The following is a 21,058-nucleotide window of genomic DNA, read 5'->3' as shown; positions in this document are numbered from 1 at the left end:
TGGAGGAGGGCTTGCTCGAGAAGTCTGTCGATGTTATGAACTGTTTTATGTTTTAAATATGCATTCTGTTCTGGACTTGTGGGCCACCTGTTAATGCCCCCGGTGTTCCTGTGGTCCCGTTCTCAGACAGGGTGGTGATGGAAGGTCAGACACCGATGCTGCAGGAGATGAGGGATGGTGATCCGGCTCGACTGCACAACCCGGTGGTTGCGCCGGGATACTTTCATGGACTACCGGTGACCGTCTCTTTCTTCTGCTGTGCCCTAGAACAGTGTGATCTTTTCCAGTGGGTTGTTCTACTCACTCTCACTCACACGCATTCTATCTGGCATACATACGCAGTCATTCACATACTCTTTATACATGCACACTCTTGCCGATATGCACGTACTGACATTCACACACATGCTTCCCTGTACACGCATTGGCTGCCTTTCCATGATGTATGTTTGCTATTGGGGCGGGCGGGGGGGGGGGGGGGGGGGGGGGGGGGAGGGGGGAGTTGGGCGAGGGGGGGGGTACGCTGCCTCGGCGGCTGGTGGCGTTGTTCATTTGTTCTTTGGTGTTTGCTTTGTATTTGGTTTGGTTTATAATGTGCCGGATCTGTCTGAACTGAACTGTGTCCCTCTTGGGGGGGTGTAATGGTTTTCTCTCTCTCCTCCGCCATACTCTGTGTTGGAGCGGCCTTTCCCGAGGACGGGGCTGGTGAGCCTTTCCGCTGATGTAAGTCACGGGGGTGATCTGGGTGCCAAGTGACTGGTGTCCTCATTGTATTGTCTTTTGAATTTTAATACTGTCAATAAACTAAAATATTTGAAGGTTGTGTTTGCTGCTTGCTCCTGCCTCTGGTTGCACTGCCTGGAGGCTGCTGTTGCTGTTTCCTTCCTTTACTGTAGCTGGAAAGAAGATACCTGGGTCTTGGAACACCGGACTCAGAAGGACATCTGAGTCCAGAAGGCAATCTGGTTTGAAGCAAGAAGCCGCTGCGGGACCTGGTGCGGGACACTGATCCAAATGGGCCACCTGATGGCTCCATTGAAGAAATGCTTTTGTTGATTGCTGATGCTCTTGTTGCTGGTGTGGTAGTTAAACATGCTGGAGGTGCAGGGTGTTCAACTGTACCTTGAGCGCCAGGGGAATATGTGGATGCCAGGATATGGTTCCGGTGAGATTGGGCTGTGTAGGAGGGGCCTGCACAGGAACGGCTCCTGGACAGGAAATGGCACATACGTGGAACAAGTAAAACACATTGATGGACAGATTATTTCTGCGACAAAGTTCTGCATTTCTGCTGTGAAACCTGTGAGGGGTGATATTGTGTGTTATTTTTTTGTAAAAATGTGTTGCTATAGTTTTGTATTGGTACTAATATGGAACGTTGTTATTTCCTTGTTGTTTAATGGTTAGTGTGATCTGTGGAATGTTATGCAGTTGATTTTCAAATCTTTGTTACTGTTAACCTTTATTCTGCCTTTAAAATATTCTTAACCCTGAAGTGCACCCTCAAGGGCACATGGGCCTTGCCTCAGAGAATGATTAGTGCACTGCTTGTCCAGCAAACTTTGATGCCTGAACTCTGGGAGTGTCAGCACCATAGGGATAGCTGCCAACAATCAAAGACTAAAGAGTAGGGCTTCACCACTGAGGATCCCCTTGCTGCTAAAGCGTAAGTGTCTGGATGAACGGGGGGCAGCTGAGCACGAGCTCCCTATTGTCCCCAGCAGAGGTGTAGGGCCTAGAGGTTACTGATGAGGTTGGGGGGTCAGTGTGTGAAACAAGGTCCGCCAGCACAACTGTCTCGCTGGATGGCAGAGAGAGAAGGCGGGGCAGTCATGTTAAGGATGGGAGAGGCTTGGGCGATTTGAGAGTCCCGGGATGGAAGTCTGAACTAATTGTCGGTCTCTCTCTCTCCTTTTCCAATTCTTTCCAGCTACAATAATGTTTGCTGGTGTGGATCCTGCAGAGACTGCCCTCGTGTAGCAGCTGAGGCAGGCAGACACCGGAGCCCGCAGCAATAACAATGTAGGCTGGAGACGATACCCCATGTGCAGAGGACCACTGCACACCCTGAAGACCTGGCAGCCCATCCGGCTGAGGAGGGGCCAGAAGGAGGGGCCAACAATAGCCCAAGGAGTCATTGGCTAATTGGTAGAGGCTGGTTTAGCACACTGGGCTAAATAGCTGGCTTGTAATGCAGAACAAGGCAGCAGCATGATTCAATTCCCATACCGGCCTCCCCGAACAGGCGGTGGAATGTGGCGACTAGGGGCTTTTCACAGTAACTTCATCGAAGCCTACTTGTGACAATAAGTGATTGTTATTATTATTATTTTCCATGAGCTGACAAGGAGGATGCGCCGCAGAAACTCCGTCTCAGCAGAGATGGAGAGTGCGGACATAGCACCTCATGGAGGAGGAGGACACCCGCTCCCAAAGGCCGTCAACATCTGTGGTATCAGATCATTCCAGGACTCAAGTGGGGACCTGTGTGGCTCATTCCAGCCTTCACCCACAGGTGCATCCGGGAGATCATGGATACCCTATATGCACGGGCAACAGACTATATCACCTTCAAGATGTGGCAGGCCCACCAGGATGTCTGAGCTGCAGGATTTGCTGCCATTCACAGGATTCCCAGGAGTGATCGATGGCATGCATATTGCCCTACAAGCACTAGGGCAGTATCCTAAATAATAGGAAGGGGTTCACTCCATGAATGTTCAGATCATGCGCCACCACTGCCTCAGAATCATGTATGTGTGTGCCCGCTATCCTGGGAGCATGCATGACAGCCACATCCTGGGGCACTTGGAGATCCTTGGTGTCTTTGAGAACCATCTTAAGATGATGGCTTGGCTCATGGGGGACAAGGGATAGCCGCTGAGGACGTGGCTGATGATGCTGATGCAGAGGCCTGAGACCATGGCGGAGACCCGATATAATGAGGCCCATATTTCCACCCATCCTCTAACCCCTCCTCAACGCCCCTCACGAGCCCCCTGTTTCCCCCCTCCATGTGTTTGTGTAACGTCACTCCAGGATGATGGGCCTGTGTGGGCACCGTCACCGGGTCATTATACAAGGCAGGAGAGTGACGATCACGCATTGTGAGGAAAGCTCTGGTGCTCCTCGGTTTCTGCTAAAGTCTGACTCCTATCTTTCTGCTGTCAGCACGCTCACACCCATCTTCTGAATGAGGTCTGCATTGGGTGCTTTTGATCTTGGACCACTGTGACCAGGGGGTGGGAGGAATGTGGGTGGGGGGTGAGGATGCAAGCAGGCCCCCTGTGAGGTTGAATGTGACAAAGCCTTCACAAGTATCAGGTGTGACGTGTTTTCAAAGTGACCATTTTACTGTGACAGATTTCCATTCTCCCTCGTTACTGATGGCATCCTCATCAGTGCCCACTCAGTGCTCTTCTTGATCTTCCATGGTCTAATGTTATTTCTAGCTGTGTCCCCAGGATGCACATCAGAGGTGGAGACAACCTTTCCCATCCTGTGACCTTTGATGCCCTTGGCGGACATCCCCTGGAGGCCTGGAACTGGAGGGCCCTGGCTGAATTACCAGTGTCACAGGTGCCGCCTTGCCACACTGTTTTGCCTGCTGCCCTTGAGATACGGCGGTGTCAGGAGGAGGGATTCGGCAGAACTGAAGACCGCTGTAGTCTCCTCGCTGTCAGGCCCCAGGTTGATCTCCAGCGCTTCTTTCTCCCTGACGATGCCTGTAGGGACCTGGGAGACTCCATGTGATGGAGAGGCAGCTGGAGTGAGCTCCATTGGCCTCTGAGGCATCTGGCACTGCCAGTCCATTAGGCTCCCCATTGTCTGCACCATGGCGTCGACACCCTCAGCAATGCTCATCAGTGACTGGGCCATGCTCTGATGTGTCTTGGCAATATCCACCCGTGTCTGGGACACGTCCCTCAGTGACTGGGACATGATGTGGAGGCCCTAAGCCACAGTCATCGCAGACTGAGACATGCCTTTGGGAACCACCACAGATGCCGTGCTCTAGATTTTGCACTGTGGTCACAACCCTCGCAGTATGGGCCTCAGTGCCACGCACTATCGCCACTTTCTCCTGTGCCTGGTGCCTTTGGGACTCTACCAATCAACCTTGCAGTTGCTGGAATGTCCCTGATAGCCCCTCCTGAATCTCAGACTACCCCCGCACCCATCCAACTCCCCAACTCACCAACATGACAGACGTGCACAGCCACCTGATTATTCCCCACTCATAGAATCATAGCACTTACAGTGCAAAAGGAGGCCATTTGGTCCGGCTAGACTGCACCGACCCTTGCAAAGAGCACCCCACTTAAGCCCATGCCTCCACCCTATCTCCGTAACCAAGTAACTCCACCTAACCTTTTAGACACTAAGGGGCAATTTATCATTGCCAATCCACCTAACCTGCACATCTTTGGTCTGTGGGAGGAAACCAGAGCACCCGAAGGAAACCCACACAGACATGAGGGGAACGTGTAATCTCCACACAGTCACACGAGGCCGGAATTGAACATGGGACCCTGGAGCTGTGAGGCAGCAGTGCTAACCACTGTGCCACCATGCCACCCACTCAACTCGAATATTTCCCAACTTGACTAACATCCCAATCGACCACCCAACTACTGGACTACCTCCTGATCAGATCCGTCAATCTGATTCTGACTATCCTCTCACCTTCCTACCTACCTACTAACTCACCCACCTATCCATTCATCAAACTACACACCTCACGAATCTCACCCACCTCATCCATTTGAGTAACTTACCCATGTCACACACTTACCCAGTTACCTACCTGCCTTCCCACACCATTTAGTACATCACGCTCATTCATTAAAAATCTGGACCTATGTATATTTACCAGCTCGTGCCACAAAAATAGTGTTCATTGTCTGTGCAGATTCCCTTCACTAGTCTCTGCGTAGGCTCATGCTCTAGGTAATACTCGTGGATGCTGATTCCGAGGTTTACCCTTTTTCAGCATATCCAGGTGGGCAGTTTTCTATCTGATCAGCATTAAACAGCAGTTCTGACGATGATTGGAAGACTTGAGCCATTATTTTTAAACTTAGAGACAATGAAACTTTCCGTCTGAAATATTAATTTACTATTTATATTTTTCTTCAGGTGACGGTGATGATAACTATTCTATCTATGAAGAAATAAATCTCAGAACTAATTTCCCAGAAAGCTGGCTATGGACAATGAAGATTCTGCCCACGAATGATGGAGGAAGGTATTAATTATCCTTCCATATTGTCAGAATGCCTGGTACTTGCGCTGCTTCTGTGTGATTCAATGCAGGAAACTGTCACTCAGAAGGTTTTGATCAGTCCGAGATCTGGATATAAGAGAATAACTTCTGTAACACCTTTTATAGTCTGATATTGCCCCAGCTAGCTGAACAGATAATTAAGCACTGTTTTTGAAGGAATTCCATGAAAACAACTTGAAGGATTATATTTGTAATTTAGGAAATACAGCAGCCGATATGCTGACTACAAGCTCCCACAAACAGTAGTGTAGAAAGCAAAATACCGCAGATGCTAGAAATCTGAAATACAAATATCAAATATTAGCAATACGAAGCAGGTCAGACAGAAATTTGCCCAGCCAAAATGTGAGGGACACGCTGGAACATCCCTCCCCTTCAGGAGTTGCAGACAGCGAGGAGGACTGTCAGAGAATACAACAAAATATAGACAGATTGGAGAGTTGGGCAGAGATGGAGTTCAATCCAGGCAAATGCGAGGTGATGCATTTTGGAAGATCAAATTCAAGAGCGGACTATATGGTCAATGGAAGGGTCTTGGGGAAAATTGATGTGCAGAGAGATCTGGGAGTTCAGGTCTATTGTACCCTGAAGGTGGCAACGCAGGTTGATAGAGTGGTCAAGAAGGCATACAGCATGCTTGCTTTCATCGGACGGGGTATTGAGTACAAGAGTTGGCAGGTCATGTTACAGTTGTATAGGACTTTGGTTCGGCCACATTTGGAATACTGCGTGCAGTTCTGGTCGCCACATTACCAGAAGGATGTGGATGCCTTGGAGAGGGTGCAGAGGAGGTTCACCAGGATGTTGCCTGGTATGGAGGATGCTAGCTATGAAGAAAGGTTGAGTAGATTTAGGATTGTTTTCGTTGGAAAGACGGAGGTTGAGGGGGGACCTGATTGAGGTCTACAAAATTATGAGAGGTATGGACAGGGTGGACAGCAACAAGCTTTTCCCAAGAGTGGGGGTGTCAGTTACAAGGGGTCATGATTTCAAGGTGAGAGGGGGAAAGTTTAAGGCAGATGTGCGTGGAAAGTTTTTTACGCAAAGCGTGGTGGGTGCCTGGAACGCTTTACCAGTGGAGGTGGTCGAGGCGGGCACGATAGCATCATTTAAGAAGCATCTAGACAGGTATATGAATGGGCGGGAACAGAGGGAAGTAGACCTTGGAAAATAGGAGACAGGTTTAGATAAAGGATCTGGATCGGCGCAGGCTGGGAGGGCCGAAGGGCCTGTTCCTGTGCTGTAATTTTCTTTGTTCTTTGTTCAAGTTCCTGAATAACATTCTTCAAATAACAAAGGAACTAATTACAAAAATATACAAGTGTCTATCAAAACAGTCTCTTATCGGGTGTCGGTCAGGGGAGGTTGTTTCAACTGGCGGGTGAAAGCAGAGCCAGCCTCTCACATAAGAACTAGGAGCAGGAGTAGGCTATCTGGCCCTTCGAGCCTGCTCAGCCATTCAATTCAATCATGGCTGACCTTTTGTGGAATCAGCTCCACTTTCCACCTGAACACCACAACAAACAAAGAGCAAAGAAAAGTACAGCTCAGGAACAGGCCTTTCGGCCCTCCAAGCCTGCGTTGACCATGCTACCCGTCTGAACTAAAATCTTCTAAACTTCCAGGATTCATATCCCTCTATCCTATTCATGTATTTGTCAAGATCCCTGCTTCCACCACCTCCTCCGGCAGTGAGTTCTAGGCACCCACTACCCGCTGTGTAAAAAAACGTGCCTCGTACATCTCCTCTAAACCTGGCTCCTCGCATCTTAAACCTATGCCCCCTAGTAATTGACCCCTCTACCCTGGGAAAAAGTCTCTGACGATCCACTCTGTCTGTGCCCCTCATAACAGATATACCACATCCATTGGCTCCCCGTTGTCTACTGCACTGGTAATGTCCTCAAAAAAATTCCACTAAATTAGTTAGACACGACCTGCTCTTTATGAACCCATGCTGCGTCTGCCCAATGGGACAATTTCTATCCAGATGCCTCGCTATTTCTTCCTTGGTGATAGATTCCAGCATCTTCTCTACTACCGAAGTTAAGCTAACAGGCCTATAATTACCCGCTCTCTGCCTACCTCCTTTTTCAAAAGCTGGTGTCACGCTTGCCAATTTCTAATCTGTCAGGAGCACCCCAGAGTCTAGTGAATTTTGATAATTTACCATGAGTGCATTTGCAATTTCCCTAGCCATCTCTTTTAGTACCCTGGGATGCATTCCATCAGGGCCAGGAGACATGTCTACTTTTAGCCCCATTAGCTTGCCCATCACTACCTCCTTAGTGATAACAGTCATCTCAAGGTCCTCACCTGTCATAGCCTCATTCCCATCAGTCACTGGCATGTTATTTGTGTCTTCCACTGTGAAGACCAACCCAAAAAATCTGTTCAGTTCCTCAGCCATTTCCTCATCTCCCATTATTAAATCTCCCTTCTCATCCTCTAAATATTTACCTGAGCCACTCTTTTTATGTTTTATATATTTGTAGAAACCTTTACTTTTTTATATTCTGAGCAAGTTTACTCTCATAATTTATTTTACTCTTCTTTATAGCTTTTTTAGTAGCTTTCTGTTGCCCCTCAAAGATTCCCTAATCCTCAGATCTCCCACTAATCTTTGCCACTTTGTATGCTTTTACCTTCAATTTGATACTCTCCCTTATTTCCTCAGATATCCATAGTCGATTTTCCCTCTTTCTACCGTCCTTCCTTTTTGTTGGTATAAACATTTGCTGAGCACTGTGAAAAATCGCTTGGAAGGTTCTCCACTGTTCCTCAACTGTTGCACCATAATGTCTTTGCTCCCAGTCTACCTTAGCTAGCTCTTCTCTCATCCCATTGTAATCTCTTTGTTTAAGCACAAAACACTAGTGTTTAATTTTACCTTCTCACCCTCCATCTGTATTTTAAATTCCACCATATTGTGATCGCTCCTTCCGAGAGGATCCCTAACTGTGAGATCATTGATCAATCCTGTCTCATTACACAGGACCAGACCTAGAACCGCTTGTTTCCTCGTAGGTTCCATTATATACTGTTCCAGGAAACTTTCGCGAATACATACGGTAAACTCCTTCTCAAGACTGCCTTGACCGACCTGGTTAAAGCAATCGACATGTAGATTAAAATCCCCCATAATGACTGCTGTACCGTTTCTACATGCATCAGTTATTTTTTTGTTTATTGCCCGCCCCACCGTAATGTTGCTATTTGGTGGCCAATAGACTACTCCTATCAGTGACTTTTTCGCCTTACTATTCCTGATTTTTGCCCAAATGGATTCAATCTTATCCTCCACAGCACCAGTGTCATCCCTCACTACTGCCCGGATGTCATCCTTAAATAACTGAGCTACACCACTTCTTTTGCGAAAGAGAAATTGCTGGCAAATCTCAGTCCGATGACTGTTTGTCAAGCTAACACAGTAAGAAGTCTTACAACACCAGGTTAAAGTCCAACAGGTTTGTTTCAAAACTAGCTTTCGGAGCGCAGCTCCTTCCGCAGGTGAAGGAGCAGTGCTCCGAAAGCTAGTGTTTGAAACAATCGTCCGCCTCAAATATTCTTTCAGCTCTCCTTGAGTGGTGGTGTCTTTACTGTTCGTTCTGCTTCGCCTCCACCCTACCCGCCAAATTTGGGAATATAGGGTAGGATTCTTCGAGTCTCCGCGCCAAAATAACGCTTGGTGGAGAGTGGGCATCAGACCCGAGATCGGGTCCGACGATGCTCCTGTAATTCTCCGGAGAATTGCTGCCAATCGGGCGCGCGTGGTCAATGCGGTGCTGGTTGGGGGCCATTGAAAGAGGCCCACGCGGCAATTCTCCCAGTGCAGCTGGCCGAGTTCCCGCCGGCGTGGTTCTCTCATGGTTCCACCCGGCGGGCACACAGCGTGGTGACTGCGGACTCAGTCCGTGGCTGTCCTGGTGGTGGGATCATTCACGGGTGGGGGGACCTCCAGGATGGCCAGGCTATCGATCAGAGGCCACCGATCCGCGGGCGTGCACGATCTGGGGGTGGGGGGGGGTGGGGAGCCTATCTTCTTGGTGCCGGTCCATATTGTGGGTTGACGATGTTACGGGGGGCGGCCGAAGTAGGCCGCCGCCGTGTGCATGGGCGGTCCCCCGATCGGAAGTGCAGGGCCCCGTATTGACAGCCGGAGCTGCAAGGAGCACTCCGAGGCCCAGCACCTTTGCTTCAAAATCGGAGAATCACCCTGGACTTACTCCAGATAAGTCCAGAGTGATTCGCGTGCATTTTTCTGCGGGTGTAGGAACATAGCCCCATTATTGGAGAATCCCGCCCAGCGTATCCAATTGTGTTCTAATGCATCTGCCCATTAGTAACTTGGCGAGTAGAATACCTGTGGTGGTGTAGTTCGGCAGGTAAGCAGGAACTGGGCCAGTCTGAATGGCAAAGTGACGTCTGGGAGGGAGGCAAAGGGGTGACAGTCAAATGATGTGAACAGTCAAGGACCGTGTCAACCATGAATGGGTGGGGGAATGCACCCCTGGTTGAAGGGAAAGGACGACAAATTGGAAACATTATTATGGAAGGTTGCATTGTCCAAACATATAACGTGATGGAGAAACAGGAAATCTGGAATGGAGTATTTACAGGAAGCAGGATGTGAAAAAGTACAGTTAAACAGCTCTGGGGGTCAGTGGGATGACAGTGACTATTGGTGACTGTCATATCCCACGAGAAACCCATTATCGATCGCCTCATGAGGCTGGTGGAATACAAGCTTCCCAGCTAGAGGGCAGAGATTACCCAACTGGGGCTCGTTAAAACTGAACATAAAAGCCGGACTGAGCAGCGACCGGGGATGATAGTTGTCCCAATGGAGACTGGATTGTGGATAGCTGCTGCCATGGCAGATTATTGTTAAAAGTAAAATAAATATCCTTCCTACAGCTGCCTTCCTTGGTCATTAAAGTTACCCACAGTAATGAAGACAAATAATATAGGGAAGACCTGAGGATGTGCAAGTGAGTGAAAGGTGGAAATTGGGCGAAAGTTCCAGTTCAAGATGAGAACAGGAAACACCATTGATGCAGCCCAAGAGAAATTCAGTTCCCACTTGGATTTTGGATTCCCTCCAAAGTGTCCCCTTCAATATAGAACCAAAAGGCAGCATCTCTGACTGCACAGTGGTCCCTCAGGGCTATATTCGAATCTCAGCCTAGATTTATGTGCTCAAGTTCTGAAGTGGGACTTGAACTACAAACTTCTGATTCAGAGGCCAGGGGCGGGATTCTCTGGTCGCCGACGCAGAAATCGCGTTCGGCAATCGGCCGGAGGATCCCCGCCTGCGACAAAATTGGGTAGGGCGCTGCTTTTGAAATGCTCCACCCATTCAAAATGGCGTACTCTGCACGCCGCCTGGATGGCCTCAGGATATCACCTGAGGCCCTTCCCCGATGCTCTTTTTTTGAGAACCCGACATGGCGGCTGCGGTCAGAGTCCAGCGCAGCCATAGTTGGAGGGGGGAGGGGCTGGGGGGGAGAGCTGTTCCGCTGGCAGGGGAGGCTTTGGCGGGGACTGGGGGGGGGGTGTTTCGGGGGTGGCGAGGCTGATTACAGGGCCGCAGTTTTTGGCGGGCCGGATCCGCGCGCTGCCGACGCCATGTTGCATGCTGTAGGCTACGGATCCGGAAATTCTCCAGCCGTATTCGGAGCTAAATCCGGGGGCTTTACGTTGCGTGCCTGCTAGCCCCCCACCAAACGGAGGATGGGTACACTTTTTGCACCCCCCCGAATATCCCCCGCTAGTGCCCCCAGTCCCTGCCAAAGTCCCCCCTGCCCGCGGAACGGTTCGACCCCCCCCCCCCCCCCCCCCCCCGACTGTGGCAGCATGGACTCTGACCACAACCGCCATGCCGAGTTCACAACCAAAAAGGACAAGCGTCCCACGCTTCCGGTAAATCGGCTCATCGGGGGCAGAGCGTCAGGGGAGGGCCACAGGTGATATCCTGACGCCGTCGCGACGGCGTGCTGTGCCGTCCCCGATTACTGCGCAGGCGGGGATTGTCCGCCTGATTGCCGAACGCGATTTCGGCATTAGCGTCCAGAGAATCCCGCCGCTGGCCTCTGAGTCAGAAGAATGCAGTTCAAGTCCCACTTCAGAACTTGCATTGTTTTTTTCGGGCGTAAAACGCCACTGTTCCCATACTGCCGTCAGCACTTAGTCTTCAAATCGGAGAATCCAGCCCTAGTTATCTACTGATTGAACTATGTCTGACATTTTAAGAATGATTCCATTAAGCAAATGTCCAATTTTATTCTTAATTGTTTGGATGACTCATAAATGCTTTGCACGATCTTAAATATACGATGCAGTTAAGTTCGTTAATTGGTACCAATCAACTTAGGGCATCAATCTGCAGGAAAATAAACTTTTGGTGTAACTATTCCCATAATTGATTTCGTAAAAAAATACAGGGTTGAAACCACAAAAGGCAAGGTGTTTCTGATGTAGATCAAGATGTATTCAATGAAAACATATTTTTGTTCTTAATCAGCCCTGTGACAGCCACGGTATCTAATGTCCTTCAAGACTCAATCACTACTTGGGAAATACAAGCTATCAGTATGTCGTTACAGAAAGGTGAGTTATTTTCAGATTAATAGATAGAGTCATAGACACAGATGTTTATGTCTCCGTGCGTTTTGGAATAAAGATTGTCGGAGTTTTAAAATGTTAGACAATATCCGATTCTGCCCCATAGCCCTGTAAATTAATTTCTCTTAAGTGTCACCCAATTTCTTTTTTTGAATTCATTCACCAGCTCTGTTTCTACCACCCTCATAAACAGGGGGCTGGATTCTCCATTTTTGGGGCTATGTCCCCACTCCAACGCCAAACAGCATAGTTTTACTCCTGAACATCCTGATTAAAGGAATTCCCAGCCCTGCAGGGGGCTGGCAGGGACCCCGACCAGGGCGGCCGCAGATTGAGTCCGCAGCCACCAAGCGAGTATCCCGACCGGCAGGACCAGGTTAGATCCACGCCGACGGGACTTCGGCCGATCGGGAGTGGAGGATGTTGGAGCTGGCAATGGCCCCAGGCGGCGTGGCATACTCCCTAAGTACGCCGGTTTGCAGTGTCTGGTCCTGATTTTTGCATCAAACCGGATTCTCCGCCCCGGCACCGACCCTGATTTCGGCATTGGGTGTGGAGAATCCAGCCCAGGGTGTTTCAGGGGTTACACCTGACTGTATAAAGAAATTCTTCTTCACATTCTCCCTTCATCTCTTGCCTAAAATCTTAATCTGTCCCCTAATCCAAGTATTATCCAACAATACTCAAGAAGCTCAACACCATCCAGGACATAGCAGCCCGCTTGATTGCTCCTCCTTCCACAAACATTCAATCCCTCCACAACCGGCAAATAGTAGCACATGTACTGCCTACAAGATGCACTGCAGGAACTCACCAAATCTCCTTAAGCAGCACCTTCTAAACCCACACCCTCTACCATCTCGAAGGATAAGAGTGACAGATGCCTGGGAATCCCACCACCTGGAGGTTCCCCTCCGAGTCACTCACCCCCTTGACTTGGAAATATATCGCCGTTCCTTCACTGTCGCTGGGTCAAAATCCTAGAACTCCCTCCCTAATAGCACTGTGGGTGTACCTACACCTGAAGGACTGCAGCAGTTTAAGAAGGCAACTCACCATGACCTTGTGAAGGGCAACTAGGGATGGGCAATAAATGCTGACCTAACCAGCGACACCCATATCTCATAAATAAATTTAAAAAAAATAATATGAGCATCTTTTCTTTATCTACTTAGCAAAATCTGTCATAATCTTGAACACCTCTCCTCAGTCTTCTTTGCTGCAAGAAAAATGACCCAAGTTACCTATGCTAAAATCACTCCTGTTTTGAGCCATTCTCCTCTGCAGTCAAGGCCCGAACAGCCTTTCTAAAGTGTGGGGACTAGAACTGTATTCAATATTCTAGTTATGGCCTAACCAGAGCTTTATACAGGTTAAGTGTAATTTCTCTACCTTTGTGCCCAATGGGCCATAAATTCCTGGGTCCTTGAGTTGCATTCAGGGGTATCTCAAAGATGCACAGAATCCCTCTGGGAGATTCCCATGGAACAGTTTACCCAGAAATTGTCCAGAAGCACTAACTTCCCCTGGACAACTGCGCTATGCCAGAAACCATCCAACAAAGCGATTTAAATCACTAACTTTGCATGGTTTTGCCATTTTATGCTCATAATTACCCTGAAAGAGTTAGAAGGGAGAAAAGTACACCTAACTTCAGAATAATGATTTTAAACACACAAAGCAACACCCCACAGTCCCTCAGGGGATCCCCATACCCCCTCCCAGCTAAGCACATCACTCCCCCCAAAGTATTTTCCACTTTAGCATGGGATTCCCCACCTCTCCCAACTCGACCCCCATGACCTGAATGAGACCCAATCAGACCACTCTCTGATCTCAGCAACTCTCTCCGAATGACACCCCCAACTGACTCCACCACCAGCATAATCCTGACGACTTCCTCACTGGCTGGAACCTCTCCCCCCACCCGTCCCACCCGATCCAGGTCCAAACCTTCTGATCCCCGCTCCCATTTTCAGGACGCTCTGCCCCCCACGATCTATCGACACCCCACATCACTGAGGTTAAATACAACCTCACCCACTGTCAGAACCCTCAGCACCCCTCTCCCCCGATGTTTGGACCCCTATCCTATATCTAGACCCAACTTCCCTGATAATTGGACACCCCCCCCCCCCCCCGGATGTCCGGGTCCCCCTCCAAGTGTCTCACAGTGTCCATGCTCTACTTCATTGATTATCCAAACCCCATGATAAGGGATCAATTTTGCCTAAGTGATCCCCCATAGACACATGGTCCACACAGCCAACCTCTTTCCCCAACATCAGTCCCATCAATATTTCCTTAGTTGGACTGGTCAGGAAATTCTCCCGAACACATTTCAGAAATTTGTCGTCCTATTTACCCTTGACTCTAACACTTGCCAAAATGATATTTGGATAATTAAATTACCCCTATATCACTCCTGTTTTACCTCTCACAGATTTGCTCCTGTATTACACAATTGTTACAGCCAGGAGGCCTCTTGAATACGCCAGCAGGGTGATTATTCCTTTTTATTTCTCAACTCCAACCAAACGGATTCTGTCTTTGCCCCCTCAAGGCCATCTCTCTCCAACACTGCATTGCCTTCCCTGAGTGGAAAGATACCATGACCATTGGCAGGAATATAGTGAAACATAGAAACAGTAGTTTGCGCCAAGCAGAGGATGTTGTAGTCACAAGGCTCATATTCACCTTTCTCAGCAACATCACTATCAGAATCTCCTGTACTTCTGTGTCTCTGCCATTGTCTGATCCAAAAAATAACATTGTAACAGGCAGATGGTGTTTTCTGAAACCTCTACTATTATAAAAGATATTTATATAACAAAGTAGCAAGTCAGTTTTGTAAAATGTAATGCTATTTTCAGTTTTACAGTTACTGGACTTTGGACATATATCTTTCAGAGACATTAACTCAAACTTTCCAGTCTCTGGATTATTGGAGATACATACATCTGCTGTTCTTGTTATTCTGGGCAGTCAGGGTCACAGGTTTTATAGATACTGATGGAGGAATCTTGGAAGGCTGCAGCTGTACATCTTGTGGATGATATTGTAAATGTGTGATGTAGGAGGACATTAGAAGATTATGAGAACTGGAGTATTTAAAACAATGATGTGAGTGACAGTCACACTGAAAGACACAATTCCATATGCATGGGGATGATGATAGTCACTCCATTCACAGATAAACTTAGCGACGAAGATGATTAAATTAAACAAGTGGTGAATGTTATTCTAGCTTCACTGTTCCAGTTCATGTGATGGGATAGCAGATCAGCCTTGAAACCATTAACTGTTTCTCTCTCTCCACACATGCTGCCAGACCTGCTGAGTTTTTTTTACAGGATTTCCGGTTTTTGTTTCAGGGGATCAGCCGGGATGTAGTTGTATGGAGGATCAGGCCAAGGAGCTGAATGGCCAACTCCTACTTCTTATGTTCCTATGTATAAAGTGAACGTCTCTCTAAATTAAACATTGTGACGCTTTTTCCTAATTATGATGGTACCTTTCTGCAGGAATATGTGTTGCTCAGCCTTTTGATCTCGTAGTGCAGAAGGATTTTTTCATTGACCTTCGACTTCCATATTCTGTCATCCGCAATGAACAAGTGGAAATTAGAGCAATCCTGTACAATTATGGTTCAAATCAAATTCAAGTAAGTTTGCCAATATATTTATCTCATCAATGCATTTATACCATCTATATATGGGAAGATTTTCATTATTTTACTCATTCATGGAATGCAGGCAGCGTTGGGAAGGTGAGCCACCTTCTTGAACACAACTGGATGGCTGCAGAAGGCAGTTATGGGTAAATTGTGCTGCTAGGATTTGCAGTCACATATAGACCAGGCTGTGTATGGATGGTTGGGTTCCCTTCCTGAAAGGTCATTAGTGAACCAGATGGATTTTCACACCAATCTGGTAGTTTCAAGGTCAGCATTACTGATGCCAGCTTTTCATTCTAAATTGATTTAATTAAATTGCTCAGTTGTTGTGATTTAAGATTGTGGGCAGGATTCTCTGTTATTGGGACTACGTCCCCATGCCGTCGTAAAAGCTGTGAAAAACTGGTGTCAAAAGGACACACATTCATATCCCTGCAGGGGGCTAGCAGGAACACGTCGTGAATCTAGCAGCTTTAGCTGCAGATATGGGCACCCGCACGCCCGGGTCAGCGGTCGGGCCTTGCTCCATGGCGGACTCAGACCGCGGAGCTGGACCTCTTAAATAGTGCCCCCGATCGGCCGCGCACCTGACCTGGACCACCCGCCCACGAATAGCCCGGTCCCATATAAGGCCCCCCCCACCGCTCTCCGATCGGCCGACTCCCGATCATAGCGACCACAGACTGAGTCCACAGCCACCACGCGAGTATCCCGAACGGCAGGATCACATTAGAAATATGCTGTCGGGACTTTGGCCAGTCAGGGGCGGAGAATAGTGGGTCGGGCCTCTGGCAATGGCCACAAGTAGGGTATACGCAGCGCAGAATACTTTTTCGGGAGCCGGAGAATCGGGGAGCCGGCGAACTGTGGCCTGGCGAGCGGAGACCGCTCAGAGAGGAGGCGGAGGCTGCAGCAGAGGAGCGGGCTGCAGAGGGGCAGGTGGCAATAGCACAGGCTGGAGGGCCAGCCGCCCAACAGGCCGAGGAGGAGGAGGTGCCAAGGGGACACCAGATAAGGCCCCGGGTGTACCGCAACCGCATGTCATTCAAGGATCTACTGACCAGGCATGCAGACGGAGACTGCGGATAAACAGAGGGACTGTGAGACACATCTGCCAGATGATGGCATGCCTGGCACACCGGGGCTATGGGGGAGGACACCCTGTCCCGGTGACCGTCAAGGTGACGCTCGCCCTCAATTTCTATGCAACGGGGTCCTTCCAGTTGCCAAGTGGGGACCTGAATGGGATCTTGCAGACATCGCTGCACAGGTGCATCTGTGCCATCATGGAGGTCCTATATGCCCAGCCGGACCAGTACATCCTGTTCCATGTGGACCACGCCTACCAGGATGCACGGGGCACGGTGTTCGCTACCATCAGCAGGATGCCCTGGGTCCAGGGAGTGATCGATGGCATGCATGCCGCCCTAGGCCATTTTTTATTAAGTAATTTCCCTCATCTCCCTTCTTTATCAGGACTACCCGCTCAAAGAAATAAACGTGCCCTCAGTGCACGAGACTCAATCTATGCTAAAATTATTCCTTTATATCCTGCAGACTACACCAATTGTTGAAATCTACCATGTGGTTTAAGTGTAGTCTCGTATACACTTTTAACTCAGTAGAAATTCAAACTACACGTCTCGGTGCGAAATGAAATATTTTATTGTATCTATTGATTATAATTGAGAGTTTTAAATATTCTTGTGGTTACAAATCAAATGTTCTCAGTAAGGCCCCTGCCAGCAGAAGGCTTTAAGATATATAATTAATTAGTGGTTTACAAACAAATTTAATTTTCAAAATACAGTAATGGTTTCTTGCTCATAGCAAAACAGCTTGTGCAGACTTTAGAGTTGGAGTAGAAATATGAAAATGCGAAATAAAGTTAGCGAGTAGTTAGGTAAATAGTATAGAATGATCCCGGAATGGAAAATGGCTGCCCAGACCTCTATCTGTAAGGAAAATGTTATCAGTTTGACTCCATTTGTCCCTACCCTTGTAATGTGCTGATTGGCTTGGATGAGTCTCAAGTGTATTTGATTGGATGGTTAGTTGTCAATCATCACTGTGCAAATCATCAATGTGCAACATAGCTGTGAATACGTTGCATCTTTGGATGTTTGTTGTGTATTGAAATGTGATTTACACTTTTAATCAGCTCTGGTTTCTACTGTTTTTTTGCTGACTGCGATACGTTTTCACATTTTGGACAATGGCAGATTCATTTTATTCATGTTAATTTATTGTGACCTTCATTCAATTGTTTAATTCGCTTCAAGTTAGACCGTAGACTTTACAAATGTTTCATATCCCTGCTTTCATTATTGCAAGCTGTACACTTTATAATCTGAGATTGCGTTTGCAGTCTTATGATGGAGATCATTTTTAAAAGTGAATTTTGACATGGTCTTTTTTATTTACATTAAAATGGCTAAATCAATGACCCTTTTACCTATCAGAACTAGCTGGTTCCTTTCACACCAATAGAAAGTGGTTCCACTCCATGAACATCCAGCTGGCCTGCGATCAACAGATGCGCATCCTGCACATATGCGCCCAATACCCGGGCAATGTGCACAACTCATTCATCTTGGCACACTTGATTATCCCCGACATGTTTGAGGGGCACCATCGCTGGCTGCAGGACTGGCTGCTGGGTGACAGGGGTTACCCGTTGCTATCGTGGTGGTGACGCCTATCCGGAGGCCACTTGCCGATGCACAGCCCCGATACATCGATGCCCATACAGTGACCAGAGTGTGGTTGAGTGGTGCTTCGGAGTCCTGAAGAAGCACTTTAGGTGTCTGGAATATCTGGAGGGGCCCTCCAGTACGAGGCTGGGAGGGAGGCACGCATCATGGTGACCTGCTGCGTTTTCCACAATATAGACCAGCAGAGGGACGATGTACTGGAGGAGGAGGATGAGGAGCAAGGGCAGGCCTCGTCCGACGAGGAGAATTCGGGGAAGGGGGATGATGTGCGGGACATGGAGCCTGGGCAGGCATGGGAGGCCGCACGATGCTATTGGCAGGGCCAGCGCTCACAGGACACCATCATCGCGACACGTTTCACTGACTAGGGGGGGGGGGCGGGGGTGTTGCTGGCCAGGGGCATTGACACCACCATCCCAGACCCACACTCCCTCACACCCCCACACCACCAAACCACCCGCATGCACACCCCGTCCATGACATATACCTGCGGCTCTTAGAATTGGGGCACTGGGTGGGCAGTGACAGCGGGTCTGGTTCATGGGCTGGACGATGATGACAACCCGCTCTGCGATGAGATCAGGTGCTCCAAATTGTATGACAATGTCTGACCCATGCCCACAGTAGCAACTTCCACCTGGGTGATCCCTGCATGTGAGCAGGCCAGTCCATCACACGGTCCCGTCGAATCCCTGGGGTCGGGATGCAGGCGACGGTCGGGATGGGAGGGTGGAGCGAGGAAGGGTGGGGAGCATGATCCACCCACGGGGCCTGCACTGGTTCCCCACCTCCCATTCCCCCAGGCCAACACTGACCAGCCCACCCCTGCACCCATCAGGTCGAGCACCGAGACAGGATTTAATGGTGTTAACAGATGTTTATTCTGGAGGAATATAGACAGTCTGTGCCCCAGCCCCTATAACTCAACCATGCCCTGCGCCCATGCCAACTTAACTGGTGTCTAACCTTGCAGGCCCTAACACTATGCCTAGGTGGTTCCCCAGCCAGTGCAGCAGGAGTGGAGGCGGATTGCTGTGACTCCTGCTCTACAACTAGGGTTCCCATTGGCGCACGTCTCCTGGGGCGACCAGGCTTGGATGGGCTTGGCCGTGGCTCGGGTGTCCCGAGTGACGTGGTGCCGCCCTGTTCTACCCGCTGCCCATCAGATGCACCAGGGACAGGAAGTGGGGGAGAAGTCCGACATTCTGCGCTGTTCAGGTACCTCACCTGCAGGATTCACCGGCATGGGCCCCAGCACCCCCTCCTCCTCCCTCGGGGTGCCTGATGGCCCCCAGGCTATTCCATGGGACGGGGTGTGAGCGGAGCCATTCCTTGAGGTCCCCCCGCCCCCTAGCGCTGCCAGTCCTGGAAGCCCACTCTGGTATTGACCACGGTCTGTACGTTGGTGGCCATGGAGCACAAGGAGTGCACCATCTCCGTCTGGGACTGTGCCACCACCCTGATGGTTTGTGCCACATCAGCCAGTGACTGAGCCATGTCCCTCTGGGTGTGGGCCACCTCCCTCTGGGACTGAGCCGCCATGCCCAATGTCTGCGCCAGGTCGGCTAGCGCCTGGGCAATGCCACCGCCGTTCTCAGCCATGGCCTGCTGTGACTGGGCCATGCTGTGGTGCGCCGCTGCAATGGCCAGGTGGCTCTGGCACATGGCTGCCTGTGAGAGGGAAGCCTCTCCTGGACTTGGGCCCCCGCCTGCACAGAATGCCCCAGGCTCCTCCTTTTCTGACACCGTCACCCCCATTGCCTCCACCGCGGCTGCCACCCATGTCACATGGCTGGCACCACCCTCTGCTCTTGCACGTAGATGGACTCCTCCACCTGTGCCTGCAGGTGCTGGAAGCCGGCCGTTATCCTCTCCTGTAAACCCTGGATCTCATTTGCCATTACCAGGATTGTCACCGCAATGGAGGCTCTCTGTCATGGCAAAACCCTGGGCTCAGTTTTATACACATTGTTTAATTAACCAAGGAAATTTACCACTGGAAAATAGTTTCTTGAATCTCAAGTTGGAGCGCAGAAGTCCTGAAGCGAAATGGGTCAGGACATAATTTTTGACATAATGTAGATGTGTGTTAGTAGACATCAATTTGTCACATCAATAATTCCACCTTGATTATGATTATTTTCTAATTTAATTTAATTTTACATTCTAGGTACGTGTAGAGTTTCCGTACAATGAAAAGTTCTGCAGCAGTGCAAAACGGACCCAGAGATTCAGGCAAACAGTTGATGTCCCTGGAAAAGGATCCATTGCTGTGCCATATGTCATAGTTCCATTGATAATCGGTGAAATAGATATTGAAGTAAAGGCAGCAGTCCGTAACGTATTTGTTGCTGATGGTGTGAGGAAAATCCTTCGAGTGGTAGTAAGTATGAAACCCCCACATATGTTTTGCATTCATCACCATGCTCATTTACCACTTAGAATCATAGAATGTTTACAGTACAGGAAGAGGCCATTCAGACCATCAATCCTATGCTGGCTGTCCGCAAGTAAGGTTTGGTTAGTGCCACTTCCTTGCCCTTTCTGTGTAGCGCTGCAATTTGTTTTACCTTTAAGTGCTCATCCAATTCCCTTTCAAAAGCCATGTTTGAATCTGCCTCCGCTATATTCTTGTTATTCCTATCCTCAGCCAGTTGGTGACATATGAAACTAGACAATAATAATTTTCTTGATAATAGGTTTATTCACAGAATGCAGCATTACATGTCTGCTTCCTACAAACCAGCCTGTGTCCCA

At 49.0% G+C, this 21,058-nt stretch overlaps 1 protein-coding gene across 1 annotated transcript in view; it reads left to right on the top strand.

The window, feature by feature from the left end:
• Window positions 1-21,058, top strand: part of LOC119957049 (complement C3-like) — a 173,245-nt gene that overhangs the window by 61,727 nt on the left and 90,460 nt on the right. Inside the window, exons 18-21 of the mRNA XM_038784655.1 lie at window positions 5,140-5,248; window positions 11,811-11,896; window positions 15,436-15,575; window positions 20,472-20,684. Of these exons, the coding sequence (XP_038640583.1) occupies window positions 5,140-5,248; window positions 11,811-11,896; window positions 15,436-15,575; window positions 20,472-20,684 (548 nt within the window). The remainder of the gene's footprint in view (window positions 1-5,139; window positions 5,249-11,810; window positions 11,897-15,435; window positions 15,576-20,471; window positions 20,685-21,058) is intronic.

Source organism: Scyliorhinus canicula, chromosome 25, assembly GCF_902713615.1.
Source record: "Scyliorhinus canicula chromosome 25, sScyCan1.1, whole genome shotgun sequence".
In the NCBI taxonomy this organism is placed as follows: domain Eukaryota; kingdom Metazoa; phylum Chordata; class Chondrichthyes; order Carcharhiniformes; family Scyliorhinidae; genus Scyliorhinus; species Scyliorhinus canicula.
This window is presented reverse-complemented; position numbering and strand designations above follow the sequence as displayed.